At 47.1% G+C, this 24,815-nt stretch overlaps 1 protein-coding gene across 3 annotated transcripts in view; it reads right to left on the minus strand.

Annotated features, from left to right (window-relative positions):
• Positions 1-3,610: 3,610 nt before the first annotated feature.
• The window catches only part of DVL1 (dishevelled segment polarity protein 1), a 73,028-nt gene continuing 51,823 nt past the window's right edge, over positions 3,611-24,815 (minus strand). The window contains exons 6-16 of one of the 3 annotated variants that reach the window (XM_054085858.1): positions 20,724-20,817; positions 19,677-19,746; positions 18,786-18,925; positions 17,775-17,851; positions 17,232-17,299; positions 15,227-15,376; positions 9,932-10,063; positions 8,955-9,122; positions 8,091-8,297; positions 6,738-6,784; positions 4,082-4,210 (exon numbers count right to left, since the gene is read on the minus strand). In XM_054085858.1, the coding sequence (XP_053941833.1) occupies positions 6,774-6,784; positions 8,091-8,297; positions 8,955-9,122; positions 9,932-10,063; positions 15,227-15,376; positions 17,232-17,299; positions 17,775-17,851; positions 18,786-18,925; positions 19,677-19,746; positions 20,724-20,817 (1,117 nt within the window). In that variant the 3' untranslated portion in view covers positions 4,082-4,210; positions 6,738-6,773. Of the gene's footprint in view, positions 4,211-6,737; positions 6,785-8,090; positions 8,298-8,954; positions 9,123-9,931; positions 10,064-15,226; positions 15,377-17,231; positions 17,300-17,774; positions 17,852-18,785; positions 18,926-19,676; positions 19,747-20,723; positions 20,818-24,815 lie in introns of all 3 variants that reach the window. The other 2 variants (XM_009556731.2, XM_009556730.2) reach the window with 2 other exon arrangements.

Here is a 24,815-nt window from a genome sequence, read left to right on the forward strand (position 1 = left end):
AGGCAGGGAAATGGAGCTTTCGTCTTACCCACAGGAGCCACTAAGGTATTGCACTGCTCACAGAGGATCATCTCCATTCTCCTGCTGCTCCCAACCCACAGCGTTAACCACCTCTGTCAGGACATTCGGAGCGCTCAGCATTTGCCTGGAACGGACGCCTGGGTGTGGGGGCAGTGAGTTCGGGCTGGGTTTAGCAGCCGAATGCTTTCCCACCCCCGCGTTACAGAGCATCAGCCTCACCCCAGAGGCACCCACAGACACACGAGTACAGAACACAGTCCTTCAACATAGCAGCAAAGACCAGCGAGACACAGAACGGTTTCCGCCAACAGCATAACGAGACAAAACCACAAAAAGCGGGTGAGTAAACGGCGATTCCTGAAAGAAGACGAGGAAATGAAACCATAGAATCATAGAAAATTTTGAACAACAGGATGAAATTGTTAAACTAAGAAAGGATAATAAAGTTGTTTTGATTGTAGGAGAAACTCGATCCAGAAAAACTACACAAATCCCTCAGTTCCTTCTGGATGACTGTTATAAAATGGGACTCCCTGCCGTATATTTTGCCGTTTGGCAGCCGCTGCTGTGGCTGAAAGAGTGGCAGAAGAAAGAGGAGAAAAGATTGGCCAGACAGTTGGTTATCAGGTCCGATCAGAAAGCAGGGTTTCTCCAAAGACACCGTTAAGGTTTTGCACTAACGGCGTCCTACTTCACACGCTAATGGCAGGAGACAGCGCTCTGCCAACAGCGACACGTTATTGCGGATGAAGTAGAGGAGAGGGACGGGTTCAATGGTTTCTTGTTAATAAAACTGAGAGATGTTAATAAAGCGAAGAGATGGTAAAGTACCAAAAAGAGAAGCAGCAAGAAGAAAAGCAGCAAAGCGCTCTGAGGGACCGGTGTTCTGCTCAAGAAAATAAGAGCAAACTGGGATATTGGAGACAAAGATCTGTCCCAAGTGCAGATGAAGAGGATAATCTCTTGGATGATCATAGAATCAGAGAACAGTTTGGGTTGGAAGGGACCTTAAAAGACCATCTAGTTCCAACCCCCCTGCCATGGGCAGGGCCATCCCACTAAAGCAGGCCACCCAAGGCCCCATGATGGTGACACTGTATTTAATCAGCTGACTGAAAAAGACGTGAGTTGCCTTGAACCGTGGTTAATAAAAGAAACGGATTCTTCTCTTTCTTCGAGCTGGTTGTATAAAGATGTTGATTCCTTTGCTCAGGTGTTCCATCTCATCTTAACTGAAATGAAACACATTTCTTCCATGGGTGAAAGCTCAGGCCCGAGCCTGAGTCCCTTCTGGAAATATTGAAGCCACAGCCCTGTCAGTTCTGCCTTAAAACAAAGCAGGCCAGAAAAACTGTAATATATAAGAGAGCACCAAAGTTAAACTGGATTTAGAAGCAGAACCACTTGTGATTGTCAGTGAAGTCACGGACTCCTTAACAGTGGAGATGCAGAACTATTACCCTCATTTATTTCACTGCTTTAAATGTCAATCTTGCAGAATGCTTTAGCTTAGTTCACATCTTTGCCGCTTTAAGCGGGAGGAGGAGAGGAAAAGAAAGGAGACTGTTGGACAGTCAAGCCTTAGGTAGTGCCACCTTTTGAACAAGCCATCACCGACTTCGCCAGCCCACCACGGGGATTACAATGAAAGCACTGCTTGCAGAAACAATACGCAGCTCTCCGGGAGATTTTTGGAGAGAGAAGTGTCCCGAGCCACTCAGCTGGTTTATCAGCTGGCAGGGAGGTTGGAACTAGGTGATCTTTAAGGTCTCTTCCAACCCAAACCACTCTATGATCCTATGATAAACCAGGTAACCGGAGTCGCTAGTCTGAGGACAGTTTCCTAACTGCCTGGCTCCCTTTGGAAAGGGGGAGGTAGGACTCCAGTTAACACAGAGGTTTGAAAACATTCCTCTGACTTTTGTAACGGGGATGTGTTTACACACAGGCCTGTAATAAGAAAAGCAGTAGTGAAAAATCCATCAGAATGAACATACAAAAAGGACCGTTTTGAAGAGCAATTTTTCAAGGTGGCAAAGGAACATGAAATTACACGGATAGAGTGAGAAAGGTGTGTTCCCTTCGGACATTCACATTACCCATATGTGGGAGATAGTCACATTACCCATAAAGCATGGAACATAAAAAAAGAAGCTTCTTAGCAGTGAAGAAAATACTTATTATACAGTAAGGGCTGATTTTAAAGCCCCTGTCCTAAAGCCCGCTGGAAGTAGGTAGCTCACAAAGCAGGAAACTGAGGCACGGCCCCATGGTCAAACGCCACTATGGGACGGCAGCTTCACTTGGTTTTCCCATTACATGAGACCAAGAGCAGAGTGTGGGTGTGCTCCTACCATGCCCTCGTTCAGATACTTTAAAAAAGCTTCTCACACACCACTGAGGGTTCCTGAACTTCACTGAGTGTCCAAAGCCATAGAGCGAGAAACGCACAGTAACGAAATCCTGGGGATACACAACAGCAGCTGCTTAAGTCAAAGCTCCCCAGCGGGAGCGTTCCTGCGGGTCTCGCTCTGTGTTGGGTATAAAGATCGTTCCTTGCACCATTTCTAAGCTGTTCTCACAACACCCTCTCACCTCCCCGCTAACAGCCAGCCCTCGTCCGTGTTCAGAACACATTCCCTTGGGTAACGCTGCCATTGCGATTAGACATCTCCAGCTTTCTATTCCAAGAAAAGAGAAAGACACTGCTCAGAAATCAAGAACGGAAAAAAAGAGGTGATCAAAATGAATAGCCATGTCCCAGTGGGAGCCAGGATTTCCCTACGTCTGCTAGAGCTGGATAAATTGGATAAATATCCCCTTCAAAAGGGGAAAGCTGCAGCTACAACCGCAGAGCAGCAATTGTCCTATTTCTGCAGAAACGACTTTGAAAACCTGTAAGTGAGAGTGCATCACAACCAGAAGGAAAAGAGCCATCCGTCAGCAGGGATGTGACTGAAATGCTCAGGAACGGCAGCTACAAATCACTATCGTGGTACGAAAGGAAATAACTTTACAAGTTCTGCACAACGAACACATACAGCAGCAAAGACTCCACCACTCCCTGGACAGAATAATACCTTAACAGAAAAGAAAGAAAGATTGATTTATACTCCCTAGTCGGCAGAAGGTGGGAGTCACAGCTTCGCCTTCTGCCAGGAATCGGTTTGAGCCTGCTCCTTTCCAGGCACGCGCTGGCTGTGCGCTTCTCCGCTTAGAGTGACGGATGCAGCCAAGACACAGGCAGTATCCCAGATACCGGCCAGCCGTCAGCTTGTTTTCCTTGGAAGAGAAATAAGCAGGGAAAAATAAAAGTGCTACTATGCATTACTGGAAATTTAGAAGTCGTGTGGGAAATAATAGTCCTTGAGTAAGCCCAAAAGATACACGAATTGCACTGAAGGAGGTGCCACAGTTACCAAAGCTCATTACGATGTGAATATACGCCAGCCATTCACAATCCAAAACAAGAGGGGAAGAAACAGGGGGGTGAAAAAAAAGGGGACAAAGAAAAGATGCCATCGATTTGCTGATATTTAACAATCCTGGAAGATTTTTTTTTTTTTTTGTTCATTTTTGTGGGTATTTTTTTTGTATTTTTTGTTTTGTTTTGTTGATTTTTCTGCAACACAAGTGCAAACCAGGAAGGTGTAACATGCAAGACAGCCAAGTTTCTTCCATTACGACTTGGACAATGACCAAATTGCCAGCCCGCCCCCAAAACAACCCCCCCCGGCCCTTCCCCACGCAGAGTCTGAAGGCACTTCCTCTCACATGATGTCGACAAAGAATTCGCAAGGGTTGCCCATGGCCTTCTGGAAGGACTGCCGGCTCCCCGTCAGCTCCGGAGGAACAGAGCTCAGTTCCCTCACGGGGGGTCCTCCAGGGGGTCCGCTCGTCCCGTAGACTTTGGAGCCCAACTTGGGGAGAGTGTAGAGAGGTGGGACTCCCGGAGGCCCATAAGAGTGATGGCTGTGGTGGCTTCTCTCGCTGTGGGTGGCAGAGACATGGCTCCGGTGGCTGAGCTGGCTGACGGGCCTCTCCCGACGCACGACGCTGGTGCCGCCCCCGCTGCGGGTGGTGTGGTCGGACTCGCTGCCGCTGCCAGCTGACTTGCGGTCCTTCTCTCTGCCAAGAGCTCTCCTGCTGTTCTCGCTGTTGCTTCGGTTCGAGCCGCTGCTTTTGCTTCCTAAAGCCCACGAGCGAAAAGGACACAGAGAAAAGAAGAATTAGCTCGCAGGTGCCGCCGTCTCCCACATCAGCTCCTACCAAAACTGACGGATCCGGGGATGATCGTTGTAATGGCAACAATGATGACAAAACCAGGCTTGAACGTGCTGGTGGTGGCTTATGGGATTTAGCGATGACAATCGGTAGAACAAAGCCGACAAGGTTGTGCCATGCATAGGTACACGGAGACACCTCAGAGCTCGCACAGTGAAAGCAGCAGCTAGCCTAGACCTCCTGGCTGAAGCCATCTGCTCTGCTGCCACCCCACGGACCAGAGACAAGGGAGGAGCAAAAGGAAGGAAGAAGCAGGCATTTGGGTTTTGACTCAAGCAAGCGACCTTCAAACTAATCGTAACTTTCTCAGCCTTTGGTATCTTCTATCAGCACAACCTCTTCAAGAAGAACCTTCTTCAAGAAGAACCTTCTCTATCATTCTTGGGCATACTCGCACCAGGGCCAAATCACCTGAGGTTAACAGATGTTCTGGCTCCCGTGGGTAGATTCTTTTATCACTACAGTGTTCTGTCGTTGGAGAGTTCTTCACCAAACAGGTATTTGTTGAACTGCTCCACCGCGAATCAGCAGCATGCAGGGTGTTCCCGGCAGAGGCCACTAAATCAGATCAGAAAACCAAAGGACTGCTGCTGGCGTGAGCTGGATTGTTGCTACGTGCAAGCTTCACTAAACTTCAGAACTGATTTTACATGGAAGTTGAAGGTCATGCCCATAAGAGAGAGGCTGGCATTAAGTTAGGAGACATTTCCAAGTTAATTATTCTTTAAAAAAACCCCAAAACCAACCCTCAGATTGTCTTCCCAAAGAGGATCCTCAGCCAGCAGAATGGGACCAGCTTCTGAGGCTGAATGAGCCGCTGAGTCACTGAAGCAGGAGAACCACCATGATTCTGAGCTGCTACTTTCTTGAACTACACGTGCTCATTGCCTTCCGTCTGTTCCAGCCAATGTTTAGAGCAGGGAAGGAGACAGGAGAACCCGACCAACCTGGTGTCTACAGTGGAAAGGCCAGATTCCCTTGCAGAGTGCAAGGAGAGAGGGAAAACACAGAATACAAAATCCCCAGACTCGAAGTTTGTATTCTGAGCCCGTTAGCGTGAAGTGGTATTTGCTGGCTGTAACCCCCATCAACTCCTGGGAAAAACACTGCTCTTCTTTGCCCCCCATCCATCTGTAAATGGAGATGTTAACAGGGGTTGAGGTGCTTCCACCAAACACTGGGAAGATTTGTTAAGCTTTTTGAAGAGGTGCCTGAGCTGCCATTTCAAATCTTTCCTAACGATCTCATAAAAACAAAGGAGTGAGGAGAAACTACTTGTTAGCAGCTTGTCTGCAACAGCCTTTGCTCCAAAGAACATCAGAGAGATGATATCCAAGAAGCATCTTTGTAAGCTCTGGAGTGTGGCATGTGGTTCACAGTGGAAGAAAACAGATGTTTTATTTTAACCCTTCCACAGCTCATACGCCTCTGCCTTTACCGCATGATGAATTCCTACTTCTTTCATCCCCTCGGACTCTAACCTGCGGATTCCTCACCATCAGGACAGACAGCACCCACCAGAGCAGGGATGCGGCTTTGATCTAAACACTATGGGAATAGAGATGATGCTTTGCAGAGGTCCTCACAGGACACCACTCCCTACAGCAAAGCTGCCCAAGCCTCTAAAAATCACCTAAGTCCTGGATACCACAGGCAGGGACAATGACGCGGCTCAGATGAAATAAGGGAACAGAGCTTTGGACAGAACTGCAACACCACACAAAACCTTGTCAGATCTTCCTCCTCATCTACTGCTTGCCAGAACACTGTCTCAGTCTGTCTCTTGACCAAAATTTTAGGTGGTTTTCTGTAATCTTCAGCAAATACTCTCCATTCATCTCAAAACTATGTGACAATGGGCTCCGGAGCAGCGCTCCTGTTCAGTTATGGATCTACCATTGCACGGAGGAGAGACTTCCCAAGAAACCCCACTTCCAACACTCTATATTGACAGTGACCAACGCAACTGTGTGTCCCAGGACTCTTAGTTCCTGCCAGAGACATCTGAATAGTGCTCGAGTGTCCTTCTGTAAACGAGCTGTGGGAGGACACCAGTGGATAAATCCAATCCATATGTATGAATCAGACTAATAAATTAGGAGCTTGGACTATCTCTTTGCTTATTTGATGAAGAGCAACGAAGAGACTGGCGACAGGGCTTTCCTATCAGAGCTGACAGTGAGATAACTGCTGCCATTCCCTTTGTAGCTGCCACAGCACGGTCACACGGGGGCCAGAGAGGTCGAGAAGCTAACGCCGCGCTATCGGACTGCTTTGCACTGAGACAGGTCGAGCGTCCAAGACAATTAAAAAGGGAAAAAAAACAAAAGAAAACAAAAATAAAGAAAAAATACAGCTAAACATTTGGGTCACAAGAGTCTAAATGATCATGCTGTGAATTCATTCTTGTTATGGAGGCATTTGAAGCTTACCAATCCCCTAGAGTCAGCCATTCCGCTATGAATCCTTCAGTCTAATGCTTGCTCAGAACAAAACAAGGGAATAACAGTTACAACACAAGAAACAACACAGAAGTGTAGTTTCCAAAAGAAGAACAAGGGAAGCGTTGAAACCCTTCAGAATTAAACACCTTGGTGCCTTTCGTAAGGCTCTCTTTAGCCAGTAACACGTGTCGCATGGATACAATACCGTACCTTTCTCATTCCGGCAGCAGAGATTGAATTCCCTACCGCCTGCAGAACCAGCTGCCAGAAAATAATCACTTTCTTTCCAGCTTGCTGTTCTCAAACCTCTGGATGGAGCTTCCTCACAGGCACGTGTAACTTTGAGATAAGGTGGGAAGCAATAGTGCTAAAATCTTGTGAGAAAGTTCCTGTAACTAAATTCTTCCGTGCAATTTTGTGAAATCTATCTGGCTGCATTAAACAGGGAGAAGTTACATCCGAGTTACCGGAAGTTCAGCACAGAAACACAGAGAATCCTCAGCCTTTCTTTACTGGCAGCACTTCCAAAAGCAAAAGTCACTCTGCAAACGGTTAAAAAAAAATCTGTACAGGCAAAAATACATAATTTTTATTTACTAAGTTTTAAAAATGAACCATAAAATTATCCTAGGGCAGGAAAGGAGGCGATCAGGTTTTTAATCCATGCAGTATACTCTTTTTTCCCCTGCTATAAACTACAAAAGCGACTCTCCTCCCCGTGAGCAGTGCTTCAGCCCTGCAGACCACCTGGCTGGCCGCCTCACGCTTGTCTCACAAGCAGAGAGTGATTTTCCTTTTGTACTCAGCATGGAAGTAAAAGCCAAGAGCACCTTGGTTCTAAACTCTGTTCCATCTGCAAGGACGTGGCCTAATTTCTATCAATACTGAGCGACTGCTGCCCCACTGTTGGCGTCTAGAACGGGGGGAATGCTTTAAGAGGGTGGGCAATTGAGTTATTAATGTTGTCTAAGCCGTAGTAGTGCTGTTGGGTAAGAAAAGTACAGGTGCCCACACCACCACGGACGTGACAAACAGCTCGGCTCTAGTTCCCACCTGCATTTTGCACAGGGCACAGAACCACAGCATCGCCACAAACAGCATCTGTTCTATTCTGTCCTGTTCTGCACACTCAGTTAAAGCATCGCCGGCAGCTGTGATACGGAGCTGAAAGGCTAACCCAGGCCTCCACCCACCCAAACACTTCTGATTGAGTGCGGTCGCACCAAATCCATGCAGGCAGCGTACGAAATCACAAGACAGGAGCACAGACAGTACGGAAGAACTCAAGCAAATGGTTAGGCGTGACAGCTGTAGGGAGAAATACCAGATAAAGCACCTTACCTTCGCTTTGCTGGCTCCCTGCACTGCCGCTACCGTAGCTAAAGCCTGGGTCTTGGTACGCTGGTGGAAAACACGGAGGGGGCAGAGGATACTGATACGGGTATCCTTGACCTAACGGCCAGGGAGCAGCAGGATGTGGAAGTGGAGCGAGGGTATCCTGATCCGAAGCTCCACTAGAACCATTGTTAAGGTTCAGTGCAGCCAAATCTGGAAAAGAGAAAAAAAGGTGAGGACTGTGTTCTTACCAAGCAGCTGGCTCCTGCAGGTGAATAACGGCTGGCACTGCACCTAGCGCAGAGACGGACTCGGCCTTGGCCCAAAACATCATCCATAGCCAGGCAGACCTCAATATTTACTACTGAGCACCATGGCGCCTTCGCGGCACTCCCCTAAATCAAGAGGAATCATCCCAATTTTACAGACTGGAAACAAGAGTGACTGACAAGCAGGAAGTCTGTGGCACCACCAGAAATAAGTTCCGTTTTCCTAAGCCTCAGTGCAACGCCCCATTTGAGGGGTTCATCCTTCTCCTCCAAGTGGTCTGATCGCACAGTCTAACAGGAAGGATCAACATCTCGTCACACGATCAAGAACAGCGGCCTGTTCTGAAACACCCACTTGTGAAACCAGAGAATCGTACAACGGTTTGGGTTGGAAGGGACCCCAAAGCCCATCCAGTCCCACCCCTGCCATGGGCAGGGACACCTCCCACTGGATCAGGGGCTCCAAGCCCCATCCAACCTGGCCTGGAACCCCTCCAGGGATGGGGCAGCCCCCACTGCTCTGGGCTCTCCTCTGTGCATCCTGTGAGCACAGCAAAGACCCTCCTCGTGCAGCTCTGCTCTTCACAGATGTGTCACTTACTGCCACAGAGGTCTCCAAAGACGTAATAGCACTGTTCCGAGAAGGTGATTTTGTTCACAGTGTGCCTGAGGTAGCCGTGTTTTAACATGCTGCTGGCGTATTTTCTAGCCTCCCGTCGGTCTTTGAAGCCTTCCACGTGTGTGTAAAGCCAGTCAACCACATCGGCCCCTAAAATGAGAACGGGAAGAGAAGACAGAGGATTATCTGAGCCAGACTGATTTTTGGGGTTTTTTTAATCTTGATCTTCTCCCAGAGCCCACTGGGCTGCAGTGTCGGGTACTGAGGGCAGCTCTGAGCATGCAGCAATCTCGCTGCAAAGAGCTTCAAATATCATTGTTATGACTCTAAACTGCCAAATTAGCTACCAACAAACATCAGGAAAGGAAGCAGAGAACACTCCTGCATCCAATTGCACATGACGTTAATGGTGACACCAAATACAGACACAGAAAATGTTATAGTTACGCTGTTCAATCCCTTCTGAGTTGCAGTAATGAAAATGTCAGGGGATTTATAGAACAAGTTTCAACTCCACTCTCAGCAAAAAGTAACTACAACCTTACTGACTAAACATTAGCACAGCTCACAGGACACCCAGAAGCAAAGGCAGATTAGCTGTGGTGATTTCAACTGTAATTAAGATGCTTTATTCAGGCTGTGGGGCTGTCAGGACTGGAATTAGGAGGGCTGCTGCTCTACTGAACTTGGGCAGAGCCACAGGGAAAACCGGAGATATAACAGGTACGGACCAGCTCGGGGGGAGCGTGAGAAAGATGCAGCATTTTTGGCTGTCCAGGCTCAAACAAGAGCTGTTCGTTACCTCCTACCACACCTAGAGGTGTTCAAATACCACCAGGTCAAGAGAATATAAGAGGTCATAGATAGAGAGGGAAAAAAAGTTCACATAAAGATTGTTTCTTCAGCCTGTTCCCAAAGAGCCGTCGGTTTTACCCCCTGCATTCCTCTGATCCACTTACCTATCACTGCATTGGAGATGGTAATTTTTAACCACATCCTGTCCCGAATTTCAAGGCCCGAGTCTGGTAGCTGCATAACCTTGACGATAGTAGCCATGTCGCTCTTCACAGTTAGGGGAGATTCTTCTAATTCTAAAAGGCAGAAAGGTTACATGCTTCTTTGAAATGAACCGAGTCCAAAAGGACCTTCTCAGTTCCCAATTCAGATTAAACATTTCAAGTCACCGCTTTAACAAAATACACTAAAAAAGACACAAAGGTTCCCAAATGCATCCTCATCGATGGTAGAAATTACAGCATTCGAATCAATTCTTCAGAGACTGTGCTCAGTTTAGTCACTGATTTGTTGAGTTCCTACGTGTCTTGAGTTCAGTGCACTGAATGCAAAACTCTGTAGGAAATGTTTTTCGGCTCATTCTTTAACTTTGGGTTTAATTCTCAAAACTAATACCAATCTGCACGGAGAAAGATGACGACCGCGTCTCAATCTATGTCCATTTGTTTTTTTTTAAGATCTGGACATAGAATCATAGAATCGTTTGGGTTGGAAGGGATCTTAAAAATACATCCAGTTCCACCTCCATGGGAAGGGACACCTCCACTGGCTCAGGCTGCCCAAAGCCCCATCCAACCTGGCCTCAAACACCTCCAGGGATGGCGCAGTGACCCCTGCTCTGGGCAACCTGTTCCAGGGCCTCCCCGCCCTCACCATGAAGAAATTCCTCCTTATGTCCAGTCTAAATCTGCCCCTCTCCAGTTTACACCCATTCCCCCTCATTATCCCCACAAGCCTTTGGGAACAGCCGCTCCCCAGCTTTCTTGTAGCCCCTTCAGGCTGAACAACCCCAACTCTCTCAGCCTGTCCTCATATGGGACATCAGTGCAGTTGGTGAGAATTGAAATTAGAGAAGAAAGCTTCCATCGTCAGATAAAGGCTAAGGGTTTCCTTAAAAGAAAACAAAGGACTTTCCAGGATCCCAGCGATGGAGCCCTGCAGCCACTTATTAAGTGCAAGAAACTTAATAAACGCTGTTCCCGAATGCACCCACAGCCCTCTCTGCTCCGTTCCTATTTAGACTGGACATAAGGAGGAATTTCTTCACCATGAGGGTGGGGAGGCCCTGGCCCAGGTTGCCCAGAGCAGTGGTGGCTGCCCCATCCCTGGAGGGGTTCCAGGCCAGGTTGGATGGGGCTTGGAGCCCCTGATCCAGTGGGAGGTGTCCCTGCCCATCCCAGAGGAGTCGGAACTGGATGATCTCTGAGGTCCCTTCCAACCCAAACTATTCTTCGGTTCCATTTCACGCTCTTACAGGCAGAGTTGGCTCAGCAGAGGCTTCATAATTTCCCAAACAATTTTTATAATAGAATCAGAGCAATGGGGCTGAGATTCACGCCGCTGACCCGAGATCCCTGCTGCAGGAGGCTGCTTCCTTTAGAGACAACTCTGCCACACACAGAGGCAAAATGGCATCTAATATTGAAACCCAGTGGGTGAACCTGGGTCCAGGAGTCTGACAGCCCTTCTGTGTCCTGTGCAGAACCCAATCATCCTGTCTATACATAAGACAACTCTTTCTTTGGATGCAGCACCCAGCCCTCCTTCCCGCTCCCATCTTCTCAGCGCTGGAAAATTCATGTCAAGCAGGTGCATCTTGTGTTTGTAGTTCAGGAATTCAGAAGCTCTCCTCCCCACCTTCTCCTGGCTCCCCGTATCACCCACCTTTCCAAAGCACAAGGGAACCAATTTTGTCCTTTTCGAGCAACCCAAAAGTTCGATAAAAGGGAAAAACCAGCATGAAACAATGAAAACGGAGAATGCTTCTTTCAACACATGCACTGCTAATACGCATGAAAATATCTCAGACCGTCTATGCGTGCAGTTTCAATACTTACGAAGTCTAAATAAACACTTAACATTCTGCTTTTGCTTTAAGTTAGTTTGGTTAGTGGCAAAAAGCAACATGTTTGATTCGGGGGGGGGGAAACAACAAACCAGTATTGAAGAACATGGGGAGCAATACATTGGATTTTCATCTGCATGGAAGAACTCTGGCCAAATGAGCATCGATATTCTCCAAGTCCGCTACTTGCTGTACAAAAATGAACAATTCCATGGTGGATCTAAACTGCACCCACTCTGGTCTGTGGGCCCCACGATCTGACCTCCCATACAGGTAGGGGCACACCTGAGGAATGGCACAGACAGTGACTCCAATCGGATCCACCAGTTTTGCTCATGGGTTTTGAGTGATGTTTGTCCCCATTAGCATGTCCTGGCAGTCAAAGGGGCCGATGCTCCAGGAGAACAAAGTCCTACCATACGTAATCCCACCCCTGGCTGGTGTCCGTATCGCGGTAAGGAAGCGCACATTTACCCAAACGCGATGACGCGGTACCTCAGGCTGAACACTCTTTAGCAGAAATAGTTTGAAGTCTCAATGCAAAATCCTCTGAAGTCCATGTAAGAGACAAAAAGAACTTTCCCACAACGTCAGCAGACTGAATTTGAACTAGCAAGACTTTCAAGAAACACTGAAACATCACCTCATGGGATGGGACAGCACAGCTCTGCAGAAAGGGGGCCTGGAGTGGCAGAACAGGGGCTGGAAAAATCTGCCTTTAGCAGAATAACCGAGGAGCAGGGTTTGCACTGAGCAAGGCAGCGAGTCCAGCACTCCCAAACCACTGTGAGAGAATATTCTGCATTAGCCACGACGCTGCTGGAGAACCAGATGCTTTTTAAAGCAGTAATCACTATGACACACCTGGGTCCACCTTGGTTTGCAGTCCTGGGTTTGAAGGAACACACCTGAGAAAATAAGGAGCTACCCCAGAGCAATTCCTACGGTGTGATGGTGATTGGTACGGCCTCAAAATCTCAGCTACTTTCATCACTAGCACCAAAGTGACAGTGGCTGTGAGAATGCATCAGATATCACAACTTCGCTTTTGATCCAGAGGCCAGGGAGCAAAGGAAGGCTAGTCACGAGGAAAGCAGTTATTCTGTCCATTTAGAGCATCCTGGCCGTGTTCCCCAAACAGAGGACCAGCAGGAATTCACAATACTTAAAACCAGGAGCCATGAACCAGACGTGTCTAAGGTGACTCTGGTCATTCCCTGCTGCCACCGCCCCAGCCAGATGCTGAGGAACAGATTTGCTTCAAAGAGCAGCGACTCTCGCCTCAGAGGAACCGAGACAGAATCGCGACTGAAAAGTCAGAAAGCCCCACCGGGCACGAAGCAGTTTGTTCTTTGAGACATCAATGCAGAGGCTCTCCTTGCCCCTCTCTCTCCTCCTCCGTTCTTCCCCAGCTTTGTCCTTCCTGCCAGAGGTTCACACCGGGCGCTCTTCGTACCGAGAGCCCGGGAAATGGGGCTGAACTGAAGGAGGGAGCGTTAAGCAGAAGGTAAAGTCAGGGGCAAAAAAACCGAAAGGATAAAATCAGGAGCACTTCGCCTTTTCTTGCATTCAGGGAAGGAAACGCTGTAAGTCACTGGCAGAGAAATGAGAAGCTGTCTCCAGAAACGCGGTTCTGCTCCCAAATAACATTTATTTTAGAAGTATAACTGAGAGGGTGTCTGTGTCCCATGCTTCCCAGTCACGTCACCTTATGTCAAGGCACACGATACATGAACAGTTCAAGGGGAATGCAGGGTAACAGACTCCTGTTGTTCGAGAGCAATCAGCAGATACATATGATTCCAGCACCAGTACCTGTAAGGCTCGGGATAAAGCAGTCATCGGGTGAGCGGTTCTCCTGCTTCCTATTGCAGCTGTATTCCCCCTCAGGGGGGCTCTCTGCTACCTAAAGCGCTACTGCCCCTACAAACAGGGTAACAGCCCTTTCAGCTCAAGGGGACGTCGAATTCCAGGAACCGTGTGCTTACAAAATCTGAGAGAGGAAAAAAGAAAAAGAGGCGGACGCCTGTGTAGCCTGACAGGACTTAACTGGAACCTGCAGCCATGCGTTTGTCCAGAGAAGGTTTTGTCAACACCACACTAGTCTTTAAAATCCTCAAAGTGTTGTTTTTCTTGTTTGGTTTGTTTTGTCTTAAATGCTATCCTCCCTTTCTCTCTGGAAAAGCCTTACAACCTGATCTAGTGGGACATCCCTTCCCATGGCAGGGGGGTTGGAACTGGATGATCTTCAAGGTCCCTTCCAACCCAAACTATTCTATGATTCTACAAAACGAACACACTTACTCAGTCCTAAACTGAGACTCTGGATCTGGCAGACACTTGAGCATCCCTTGCTAAACACGTAGGCATTTCTCTGGCTGTTGGCGAATGCGCACTGAGGTAGCGTTGTCCCACAAATAAGATCATCTCCTCAGGGCTTTAAAGCCACTTCAAGATGTCTATAAGTATGTAAACAAATATAACAAATTTCCTTCCCACAGATCAACAAACCTGACAGGAAGGTTGTATTGTATATAGGGAGAGAAATTCTTCCTATATTACAGGAAACAAACTCAGACTGATGAAGAGTAAAGCCCCTCAAAACTTCCATTTCAAGTATACAGAAGTGCTATTTTAAATACAGACACCTTCCTGAATGAGGACCAGAGTGGACAGTGTTCTCAGAGACACGTGCTCCTCGTTTATTTGTCTTGCCTTACTGCCACGTATTTCAACTCAAATGTTAGCTTTTATCCCACGCTTCTACCAGAAAGCAAAGGCAGAGTAGAAAAAAAGGGGAACTTTTAGTCTTTAAACAAAAATTTCCAAGATATGGGGTCATAACAACTCCTTGGTTACATGGATCTGACCAGTTTAGAGACAGACAAACCAGGAAAGAAGGCTGACTTCTAACCACCAGCTCATGTTGGACAGTATGTTTGGGTTTGCCTTTTTCAATAAATTCTAAAAGGATAAAAAAGTATAAAGGGAAGCTATGTGGATATCAGTGGGAGGTTGCCTAAATGATACATTAACATAATTATCCAATGACAGCCACTTGAAGTAAACTATTTAAATTTATTCAAAAATAGCCGAACATAAGGAGAAAGCTCTCACTTTCACCTGGGGGGATAAAGCTGGAGGCCTGCCTTAGAAAGGACCAAAAGCCACCCCTTCCTGAACGTGAACCCTGGCAAAACACGACTGCCTTAACTTCTGACCTGTGCAAAAAGGTTTTACGCTCCCATCAAACATATTTAAGAAAGCATTCAAGAGTTGTGTGGCGGCTGTCGTTTTCATCGGGCTTGTGGCTGGGGTCGGTTTTGCGCACAGCTCGGCACTGCTGGCCCCGAGCAGAAGACGCCTGCCCTGTGCTGGCCGCAGTGTGACTTACTTTCCGAATCGGGAATTGAGCTTGTTAGTGAGGAGCTGGTAGATGTGGTGATGCTCATGGAGGGGCTCATACCGTAACGGGGGTACGCTCCCGTCATGGCTGTGGTATGAGAGATCCACGCCGCAGGGTCAATTGGCCTCACTGGTTCAGCTGAAAAACAACCAGAAAGAGAGAAAACCACAAATAGATTCAGGTTTAGAACTAGAGTAAGACAGAATTTGTTGGGGGTGTGCAGGTCCTGACATTCTGAGAGTACAATATGTGGTTTTAATATAGTATGGGGGATGATGTGATTGAGAGTGGCCCTGTGGAGAAGGACTTGGGGTGGTGGTTGAGGAGAAGCTTGACAGGAGCCGGGGATGTGCGCTCAGCCCAGAAACCAACCGTGTCCTGAGCTGCGCCCAAAGCAGCGTGGCCAGCGGGGAGGGAGGGGATTCTGCCCCTCTGTTCCTCTCTGTGAGACCTCATCTGGAGCATTGTGTCCAGCTCTGGAATCCTCAACACAAGGAGGAGATGGAGCTGTTGGAACGGGTCCAGAGAAGGGCTACAAGGATGACCCGAGGGCTGGAGCACCTTCCACATGAGGCCAGGCTGAAAGAGTTGGGGTTGTTCAGCCTGGAGAAGGCTTAAGGAAACCTTCCAGTACTGAAAAGGGCTACAAAAAAGCTGGGGAGGGGCTGTTTACAGAGGTGTGTGAGGATAAGACAAGGGGCAATGGGAATAAACTGAGGAGGGGCAGATTTAGGCTGGACATCAGGAGGAATTTCTTCACTGTGCGGGTGGGGAGGCCCTGGCCCAGGCTGCCCAGAGCAGTGGTGGCTGCCCCATCCCTGGTGGTGTTCAGGGCCAGGTTGGATGGGGCTTGGAGCCCCTGATCCAGTGGGAGGTGTCCCTGCCCATGGCAGGGGTGGAACTAAACCATCCTCTCAGTGCTTTAAGCAGCCAGAATGAAAATTTTTAGGTCTGGCATAGTTTTGCCAAATAGACAAGACATAAAGAGCATTTGAAGAGCCTGGTGTCAGAGAAGAGTGAACTTTGCACTCAGAGCTTAAGAAGACCACACAGCAAGTCATATTTTTAAAGCTGGGAATAAATCCCAATTTCCCCCATAATCTGGATTACTTATTTTCTTCGGAATTAGGAATTTCTTTGGCTGTTGTTCCATTGCCTAAAAAACAGGAACTGCATAGAAGAGCTCTGCCTGCGTTGGGTATTTCCTCAAAACATCCCACACATGCAGCCAGCCTGGCTTACAACATCTGCTGCCGTTTGCCTATGATGACAACGGAGGCATCTTTGCTGAACAAAGGACAAACTGATAGACAAGCTCTCCCTGAAATCTGCAGTTTGGGGGATTTTTCTTTCGATTACACTGTTTTTCACAAAGAATTCGCTCCTAGAGTCCGTAAGAGGCTGTGGCATTATTTTCAATAGACAATGCAATCCTAGGACTGGTAACAAGCTGCTTTCATCCCACAAGCAGAGCACTCGCCAGCAGGAGGCAGTTGTGTCTGCCACATGAGCACCGATCTTTTACAGCCACTGAAAAGTTTATAAAGCCCGAAGCTTTAAAACTAGATCATTTTCAAGAGGTCTTATTTATATTAAACAATGCTGGTTGCCTCAAACTTTAAAAGTACTCAGTCTAAATTCTTTCTAAAGAAGTGTTTGTGTGACAAAATAAGGCTTTTTGACAACCAAGTACAGCTATCCTCCAAAGCTTCCATCAAATTAAAGGCTAAGATCAGGTGGAGATGCCCACCAAAAGGTTAAAAGCTTGATCCAAAGCCATGTGAATCAAAACTCCTGTGAATTCAGCACACATTGGAGTCTCACAATCTTAAAGCCCTGCCTCCCAAATCAAAAAATATGCAAACAATACAACAAATTTAAAAGTATGGAACTCATAGGGAATGGAAATCTGTTAGATGCTAAAATACCTAAAAAGTATTCTAGACCTTGCAGGCTCCCAGGAACCCAGAAAACAGCACAAATACGTACTCACCCCTGGGGATGGTGAAATAACTCCTAGGAGTAGGGTCCCAGCACTTGGCTACTGTTAGGCTGATAGGTCTGGGAAGAAAGAAAACAAGAAGAGTAACTTAACCTTCTCTACAGGAGCTGTAACTGCAACAATGAACTCTTTGAAACACACTTATTCCTAACCAACAGTTGTCAACTACATTCCGAGAATGCTTTTGAGATGCCCATTGAAGTATTTCCAGTACGAACAGTATCAGGATGTGTCTGGTTCTGCACAGATCATGAGCACTGTAGGTGAAGCCTGTTGAATGATCAGCTCTCGACATATTAAATCGCTCATCCTACAAAGAGCACTGCTGAAACCAGGCAACTCCTTGTTTTTGTTGGTTTTGGCCGGTAGGCTGGAAGCGGTCTCATCTATTCATCATTCACACCGAATTCAGAGTCAAGATCAGCAGTCAGACTGGTTGCTTACTGAGAACCAAATGTGGTTTCTCCAAGGTTTGCCCAATGCCAACACCTGGATACCAAGGATAAGCAGCAAAAGATTTTGTAACGTGCTCACCCTGGTTTGGAGACTATTTCCCGTAAAACCCGTACTGCATCATCATTGCTCATGTTCTCAAAATTGACATCGTTCACCTGAAAGGTTGCAAAAAGCAAGAGGTCAGGCTTTGCAACAGGAAAGTTAAAGGCATTTTCATTATTTGTTTCCACATTTATTTGCCTTGAAACTGTTTCCATTCCTTCCAGCAGCTGCAGGATTTTCTCAGAGCACATCAGCTACCCAGCAGAGTTCACACAGAATTACAGACCGAAGGGATAACAGTCTTTGTGGCACATTTTATGGAATCATAGAATCACAGAACGGTTTGGATTGGAAGTGAACTCAAAGCCCATACAGTTCCACCCCCTGCCATGGGCAGGGACACCTCCCACTGGCTCAGGGGCTCCAAGCCCCATCCAACCTGGCCTGGAACCCCTCCAGGGATGGGGCAGCCACAGCTCCCCCAGGCAACCTGAGCCAGTGCTTCACCGCTCTCACAGGAAACCATTTCTCCCTAAGATCTCATCTCAGTCTCCCCTCTTTCAGCTTCAAACCGTTCCCCTCACCCTCTCCCTGCACTCCCTGATCAAGAGCCTCTCCCCAGCTTTCCCGAAGCCCCTTTCAGTACTGGGAGCTGCTCCACAGCCTTCTCTTCTCCAGGCTGAACAACTCCAACTCTCAGCCTGGACTTGTACGGGAGGTGCTCCAGCCCTCAAATCACCTCTGTGGTCTCCTCTGGACTCTCCCTAACAGATCCATTTCCTTCCTGTGCTGAGGTCTCCAGAGCTGAATGCAGGACTCGGGTGAGGTCTCACGAGAGCAGAGCAGAGGGGGAAAATACCTTTCCTCGTCCTGCTGCTCATACTTCTGTTGCAGCCCAGGATAAGGTTGGCAATTAGATTACACCACGCTTCTCTGAGTATGAATGAATTCTCTTAAGCCATTACTAAGCCCACGGATCTGGTGGGATGGCTGAGCCGAGCCACCAAAGAACAAGCCAGTAGCACGTATTTTTGGACAGGGACCAACCTGCAGAAGCATGTCTCCTGGTTCAATTCGGCCGTCGGCTGCCACAGCCCCTCCTTTCATAATAGAGCCAATGTAAATGCCACCATCACCCCGGTCATTGCTCTGTCCTACAATGCTGATGCCCAGGAAGTTATACTTTTCTATACAGAAAGGAGAGGGAAGGGGGAAAAAGCAAACAAAGTGATTGTATTGACAGCGAAGAGCTAATACCGGGCTACTTCAGTTCTGAAAAATCACTTCTCTCAACACATCAGTTGGGCTGTGTGTGACTCTGCTATCTCACGTTACCACGCGAGGCGCGTTCAGGGAAAGGCAGTGGGGAAACACTGCTCAAGACATTATTTTCCCCTACAGGACACTGAAAAGTTCCATTCAAAAAATCAGTAAGAGAAACAGCATTGAAAAGACATGTCTACACCTAGAAATTAAACACCCGAGCAGCATTAGGCAATGTTTTTCCACATGTCAGAGTGGTAGGAAGAATTTGGTGCTACTGGAAGATGCTGAATTGGCAGTCCCACACATTTCTGCCTGGCGAAACAATGAAACACACGAGCAGCAGAAATGCAACCCCCCCAGCGCCCTTCTACTCTTGCTCCTAACGATATCTGACCCTTTACCACTCCTAGAAATAAGAGCAGAATTGCAGATTCTTTGGAGCTTCTTGCCTGGGCTTTTCAGGAAGAATCTGGATCTACTTGTGCAAATGGCTCAGAACCATCCAGAACCGGACTAGGAATCCAGGCACAGCTGAGGAGCAACTCCCATTCCCTTTAGTTCAACCAGCGTCCTTTCAAATCAAGGAACTTCCTACCAGCTCTCCTACTGCACCATGACGAAATACACCATACACTTAAAATTCACCATAAAAAACATGGCTTATCCTCTTACCCATGTTGAGTGTGACAGTGATGATATTTAGGGACATGGTTGAATCGGTGATGCTGCTGAACGATGACGACTGCAAAATACAACAGAATATTCTCAATGTTTTAAATGGCGCGAAATAAAACAATAAAAATAACTATTGAGGGTTAATTCATCGGGAACTGATGAATAGGTTTCCATTCGCGAGGGATGCAGAAACCACTGTGGCGTCCCCGAAATTATTCTTCACTTAGAAACCATAAGATAAAAAAAAATATCTGAATGCAATCTGCACTTTCCCTAAAGAGTTGTTTGCAAACCAAGTTCCTATATTGAGGTTTCTCAACTGAACACTACACACAATCACTTCTGCTTCCTGACTGCAAGGTTGGCAGGCAGATATTTAAATACCAAAACACCCAGGGTAGTGTGAATTATTACCTCCACAGATCCTCTCAAAAGAGAGGAGGGAACAACACATGATCTTTTAGGAAGGGAAAAGACAGACAATCCCCTCTCCCTCAAATGAAACACAAATGTGCTAAAACAACATGCCAGTCCTCGTGATAAAAGGTATGCAGGATCATTCTTTCATCTGTGAAACTGTTTATAGGAGAACCGAAGAGTTAATTTGAGAAGTCCTTCGGAGCACTCTCATTCTGCTGCCACGAGACCAGCACAAAAGGAGTGAGGGAAAAGACTGGCAATTTAGTATAAACACAGATTTCTCCGTTCAGCAGAATGCAAATCTCCACGATTTATCCATCAGGCACGGGACAGCACAGCCACCCCCTGCCCACAGCAGCCAGCAGCACAGCAGGGCTTGGAAGAGACAGCAAAAATGCCATCACTTAATAGTAAAAAGAGAAAGGGAGTAGAGAAAAAAAGTCTTGCCTCTAGTGCTGCAGAACTTCAAGCGTTAGAGGTTTAGTCCAGGGAAGACGGGAGTCAAAGGGAGACCTCCCAATGCATTCAACAGGGCACAGACCTCTTCTGGATCTCTTCCCAACTCACACGCTAGACTCAAAAACCACGGTTCACCTCCCTGGAAAATGATGATGCCAACCTTACCCTGTCAATTTGCCGCATCCTTTGTTTCCTCCTCCTGCGTTTATGCTTCCGTATGAGCCGGGATGAAGTACTCTGCTCGGTGGAGCTACTCAACCTGAGGAAACGGAGAGCAGATGTCAGCTTGGTAAAGCCGAGCCCTTTCAATTCATCTGCACCATGACAAAAAAAAGGCTGACCCCTACGAATGCAGGAGAGAGTAAATCACACCGACACCATCAGCTGCCTTACAACGGATCGTTGTGCTCGTGGCTGAACTGCTGCTCATCCCAGGGCGTGCTGCATCTCAGCCTTGGAGCACAGAGAAGATACCAGCACAGATTACAGTATAATTTACTGGCTCGCTTTCTTTTGGGAACAAGACTGAGCGCAACCCCACCTCAACAGGCACCTATCACCCCGATATCACCACCCAAAGGTCAGAGGCAGCCGTTTTCCACTGCTTTGGAGGTGGTCTTGGCTCCTGGCCCACAAAAGAAATATGCACACTCTAAGAACAGACGCACATTAAACACTGATTTTAATCTCCACTCTGGGAGAACAACAGACAACCTGGAGAACGTCTTAATGTTAATTTTGGTGAAGTTTGTCGTGGTGCTGTTATTCTGTTTTGCTGCTATCTCCCCTGTTAAGAAGAACTTAACGCCGGGGCTCCAATTCAATGAAGTGCAACTGATAACAGCTACTACCAAATGGTGAAAGAGGAACAGTGAATGGGCTTTCAAAAAGCATGCAGATGTGGCACTTTGTGACATGGTTTACTAGGCACGGTGGTGTTGGGCTGACAGTTGGACTTGCTGATCTTAGAGGTCTTTTCCAACACCAATGTTTCTATGATTTGCCTTTATCTATTCTGTTAGTTTTATTTTGTTGTGGGTTTTTTTCCGGCTGTTTGAAGTTGTAGAATGTGCCACGTTCAAGATATAAGTCCTTAACGTCCCCCGAAGAGTTAGGAACAGTGATCATTCTCATTTTACAGACAACAGACTGAGACACAATGACATGGATTTGCCCAAACTCATTTCAGAAGCCTGGAACAAAACGTGGATTTCAGATACACCAGCGTTAAGAGACCTCTCTTCTCTATTTATTACGTTAAGAATGGCAAAAAAGGGGCAAAGAAATGCTCCATCATTAACTAAGATTAAAAAAACCCTGGCACTGCCCCAAAGCAAACCGTGCCCGTCTTTTCCCCCAGTCTCCATGTCTCAAAGTTGTAGCCACATGCAGGAATGCTGGAAAACCTCAAGCAAAACTTGATACCATCGACTTCAAAAAGGAGCTCGCCGTCACGAGACTACGACCCATGCTGGGAAACCCATCTTGCGGACAGGCAGCGTGTGTTAGTCAAGTAAACTGAGCCGAACATCACAGATGACGGAACTGCTCAGGGCTGTGAGGCTCCTGACAGTCTCTTTTGAGTTCACAAAACTATTCCAGGCATGTTAACCTCACACGCTCCTTTCTTCCCTCCCAGCAAAGCAAATTAACGTAAAGAGCTAAGAGGTGGTATGTGCAAAAGAGATCCCAAATTTGATAATTCTCGATCTGTGGAAACAGCTCAAAGCATCTAATTCTCTGAGGCTTTACCTTTTCAACAGGAAAAATAAGAAGCCTGGAGAAGAGAAGGCTCCAGGGAGACGTTATAGTGGCCTTCCAGGACTGAAAAGGGCTCCAGGAAAGCTGTGGAGGGGCTCTTTATGAATGCCATGAAACAGCACCAGATCATAAAATAAAAGGAGGTTTGAGTTGGAAGGGATCTTAAAGCCCATCCAGTCCCACCCCTGCCACGGGCAGGGACACCTCCCACTGGATCAGGGGCTCCAAACCCCATCCAACCTGGCCTGGAACCCCTCCAGGGATGGGGCAGCCACCACTGCTCTGGGCACCCTGGGCCAGGGCCTCCCCACCTGCACAGCAAAACATTTCTCCCTAAGATCTCATCTCAATCTCCTCTCTTTCAGTTTAAAACCGTTCCCCCTCATCCTATCCCTGCACTCCCTGGTCAAGAGCCCCTCCCCGTACTGATCCATAACCTTAATGCATCCTTGCTGAATCACATATAAACTGCATATCTCATATTCTAGGAGTATCTGGACACTTAAACTCATTCTAATCCTAGAATCATGGAATAGTTTGGATTAGAAGGGACCCTAAAGATCATCTAGTTCTTGAGGAGTAATGTTTCGATCTCTGAAGTATCCCCAGATGTAAGTATTTATCACAATGTGATGAGCCAAAAGAGATAGTATATTTGAGTTTTGGGAAAAACAAAGTGCAAAGATGAAAACCAAATCTGGAATCACAACTCCCTGTTCCCTGCACTGAATACTGGCCAAAATCTTGCTGGCACTTTTAGTAGTCAGGCTGATACATGCCACAGGAGAGATTTTTTTAGAAGAATAATAAGTTTTTCCAATATGCATTCCCCAAAGGAAGGGAAAAAAGGTAACAATTTGCTAAAGAAAGCTTATCCTCACAGTCTAAAAAGAACTAATGTTAATTTCTTAGAATAAATGTAATTAACTGTTTTTTGCAGTGAATTATTTTAGTTACATTGAACTGAGAATACCAACTGCGAGTTGCTGACAGTAATCCTACAGCTATGTCGTATCTGCCAGAGCTTTATTTGCTTAACAGGAGATAGAAACAAGACTCTTGTACAGTTCACCATGAGCTCCCTGCATAAACCTGTACTCAAAACACCACTACAGCCTGCAAAGAACATTAACGTGACACCAAACTTCAAAAACAAAGGAAATAATTATTGCATTCGCACTACTTGAAGGGTTCTGGGCAGTATCGGTGAATAAATTAAATCACTGAAGCAAAAAATGATCCTTTCTCTCTAATTAAATGCAACAGAGCTTCCTCAGGCTGCAAACTCCCCAACTCTGCAGCACTAAACTAAACCAGTGTCGAACACACACTGACAGAAGCGCATCCTCAACCTGCCAGCCTCTTCACTTGCGAGACAGTAACATCCTTCACATCCGATTTCTTCTCCCAGCGACCTCCTCCACATCCAATCTCCTTCCCAAGGCAGGTTCTGACCCCAGAGTTCATCAGCTGTGATCAAACAAACTTACCCCCTCCAACCTCTCTTTCCCCAGGCCGCCGTCTCCAGCAGATCTGGAGCATGTTCGCTTTTCTATTTGCCTGTATTTGCCTCTAAAGAAAACTTCTCCCTGCCAGCACAATCTCTCATCTGCTCGAGCGCATCCGCACCGTAACGCACCAGCATACCTTGGAGCATTCCGTTCAGTCGTTCTTCCTGACTAGCTGGCCTGGCAGCTACTCCCTGTGCCAAAAGCTTCTGCCCTAGCCCGGAAAGGAAAAGGCCTGCGCAGCAGCTTCCAAGAGTCTCTTTCTTCTCAGGTCAGACGCAGGAAGCTTGACTTTATTAATACAGGGAGAGTTAGCCCGGTCCAGCGTAATGGGCTTCATCCTGCCCTGCTGCATATCTTGCTGCCACGGGAATGATTAATTTATTTACCAGAAACAAAGTCAGCTGCAGGGTTGTTGTTGTTTTTGTGGGTTTGTGTTCTTAGGGAGGAGGGTTAGGAGCCCTAAAGGCTTCAGGAAGCCTTAAAGTATATTCAGGTTAACAACTGATTGTGCCAACGCTTTATGTACGTGAACACCCAGGAGAAGTACAAAGTGTCCAGAGGCTCATTTTCTGTATCTTCAGGTGTTGGCAACTTCACTGTAACTGCAAAATAAGTTCTTGAAACCAAGTCAGGACCAAATTTTAAATGTTTATCTTCTCAACCCTTAGAAACACCCAGAATGCGAAGGAACTGCTGCTCTTCAACAGGTTTGAAGCCATAACTAACGGCAAGATCAAGCAGATCCACTGAGTTCAAGAAGCGAACAGCGTGTTTGTAAACACAGCAAACATCTAAGCACCTCCAGGACTGGTTCTTTGCTGTTTCCATTCCCCCTAGAGTTGAACAACATCACGTTGCACCTCATCAGTTTTAGGTACAGATCTCTCCAAACCACCAGAGATCCACGATCTTGACAATTAATACAAATCTGTAATGGTTTTCATAGCTCATCTGGATAAACAGCAGCTCTAGAGACGGTGTTCAG

Source organism: Cuculus canorus, chromosome 21, assembly GCF_017976375.1.
Source record: "Cuculus canorus isolate bCucCan1 chromosome 21, bCucCan1.pri, whole genome shotgun sequence".
NCBI classification, from domain to species: Eukaryota; Metazoa; Chordata; class Aves; order Cuculiformes; family Cuculidae; genus Cuculus; species Cuculus canorus.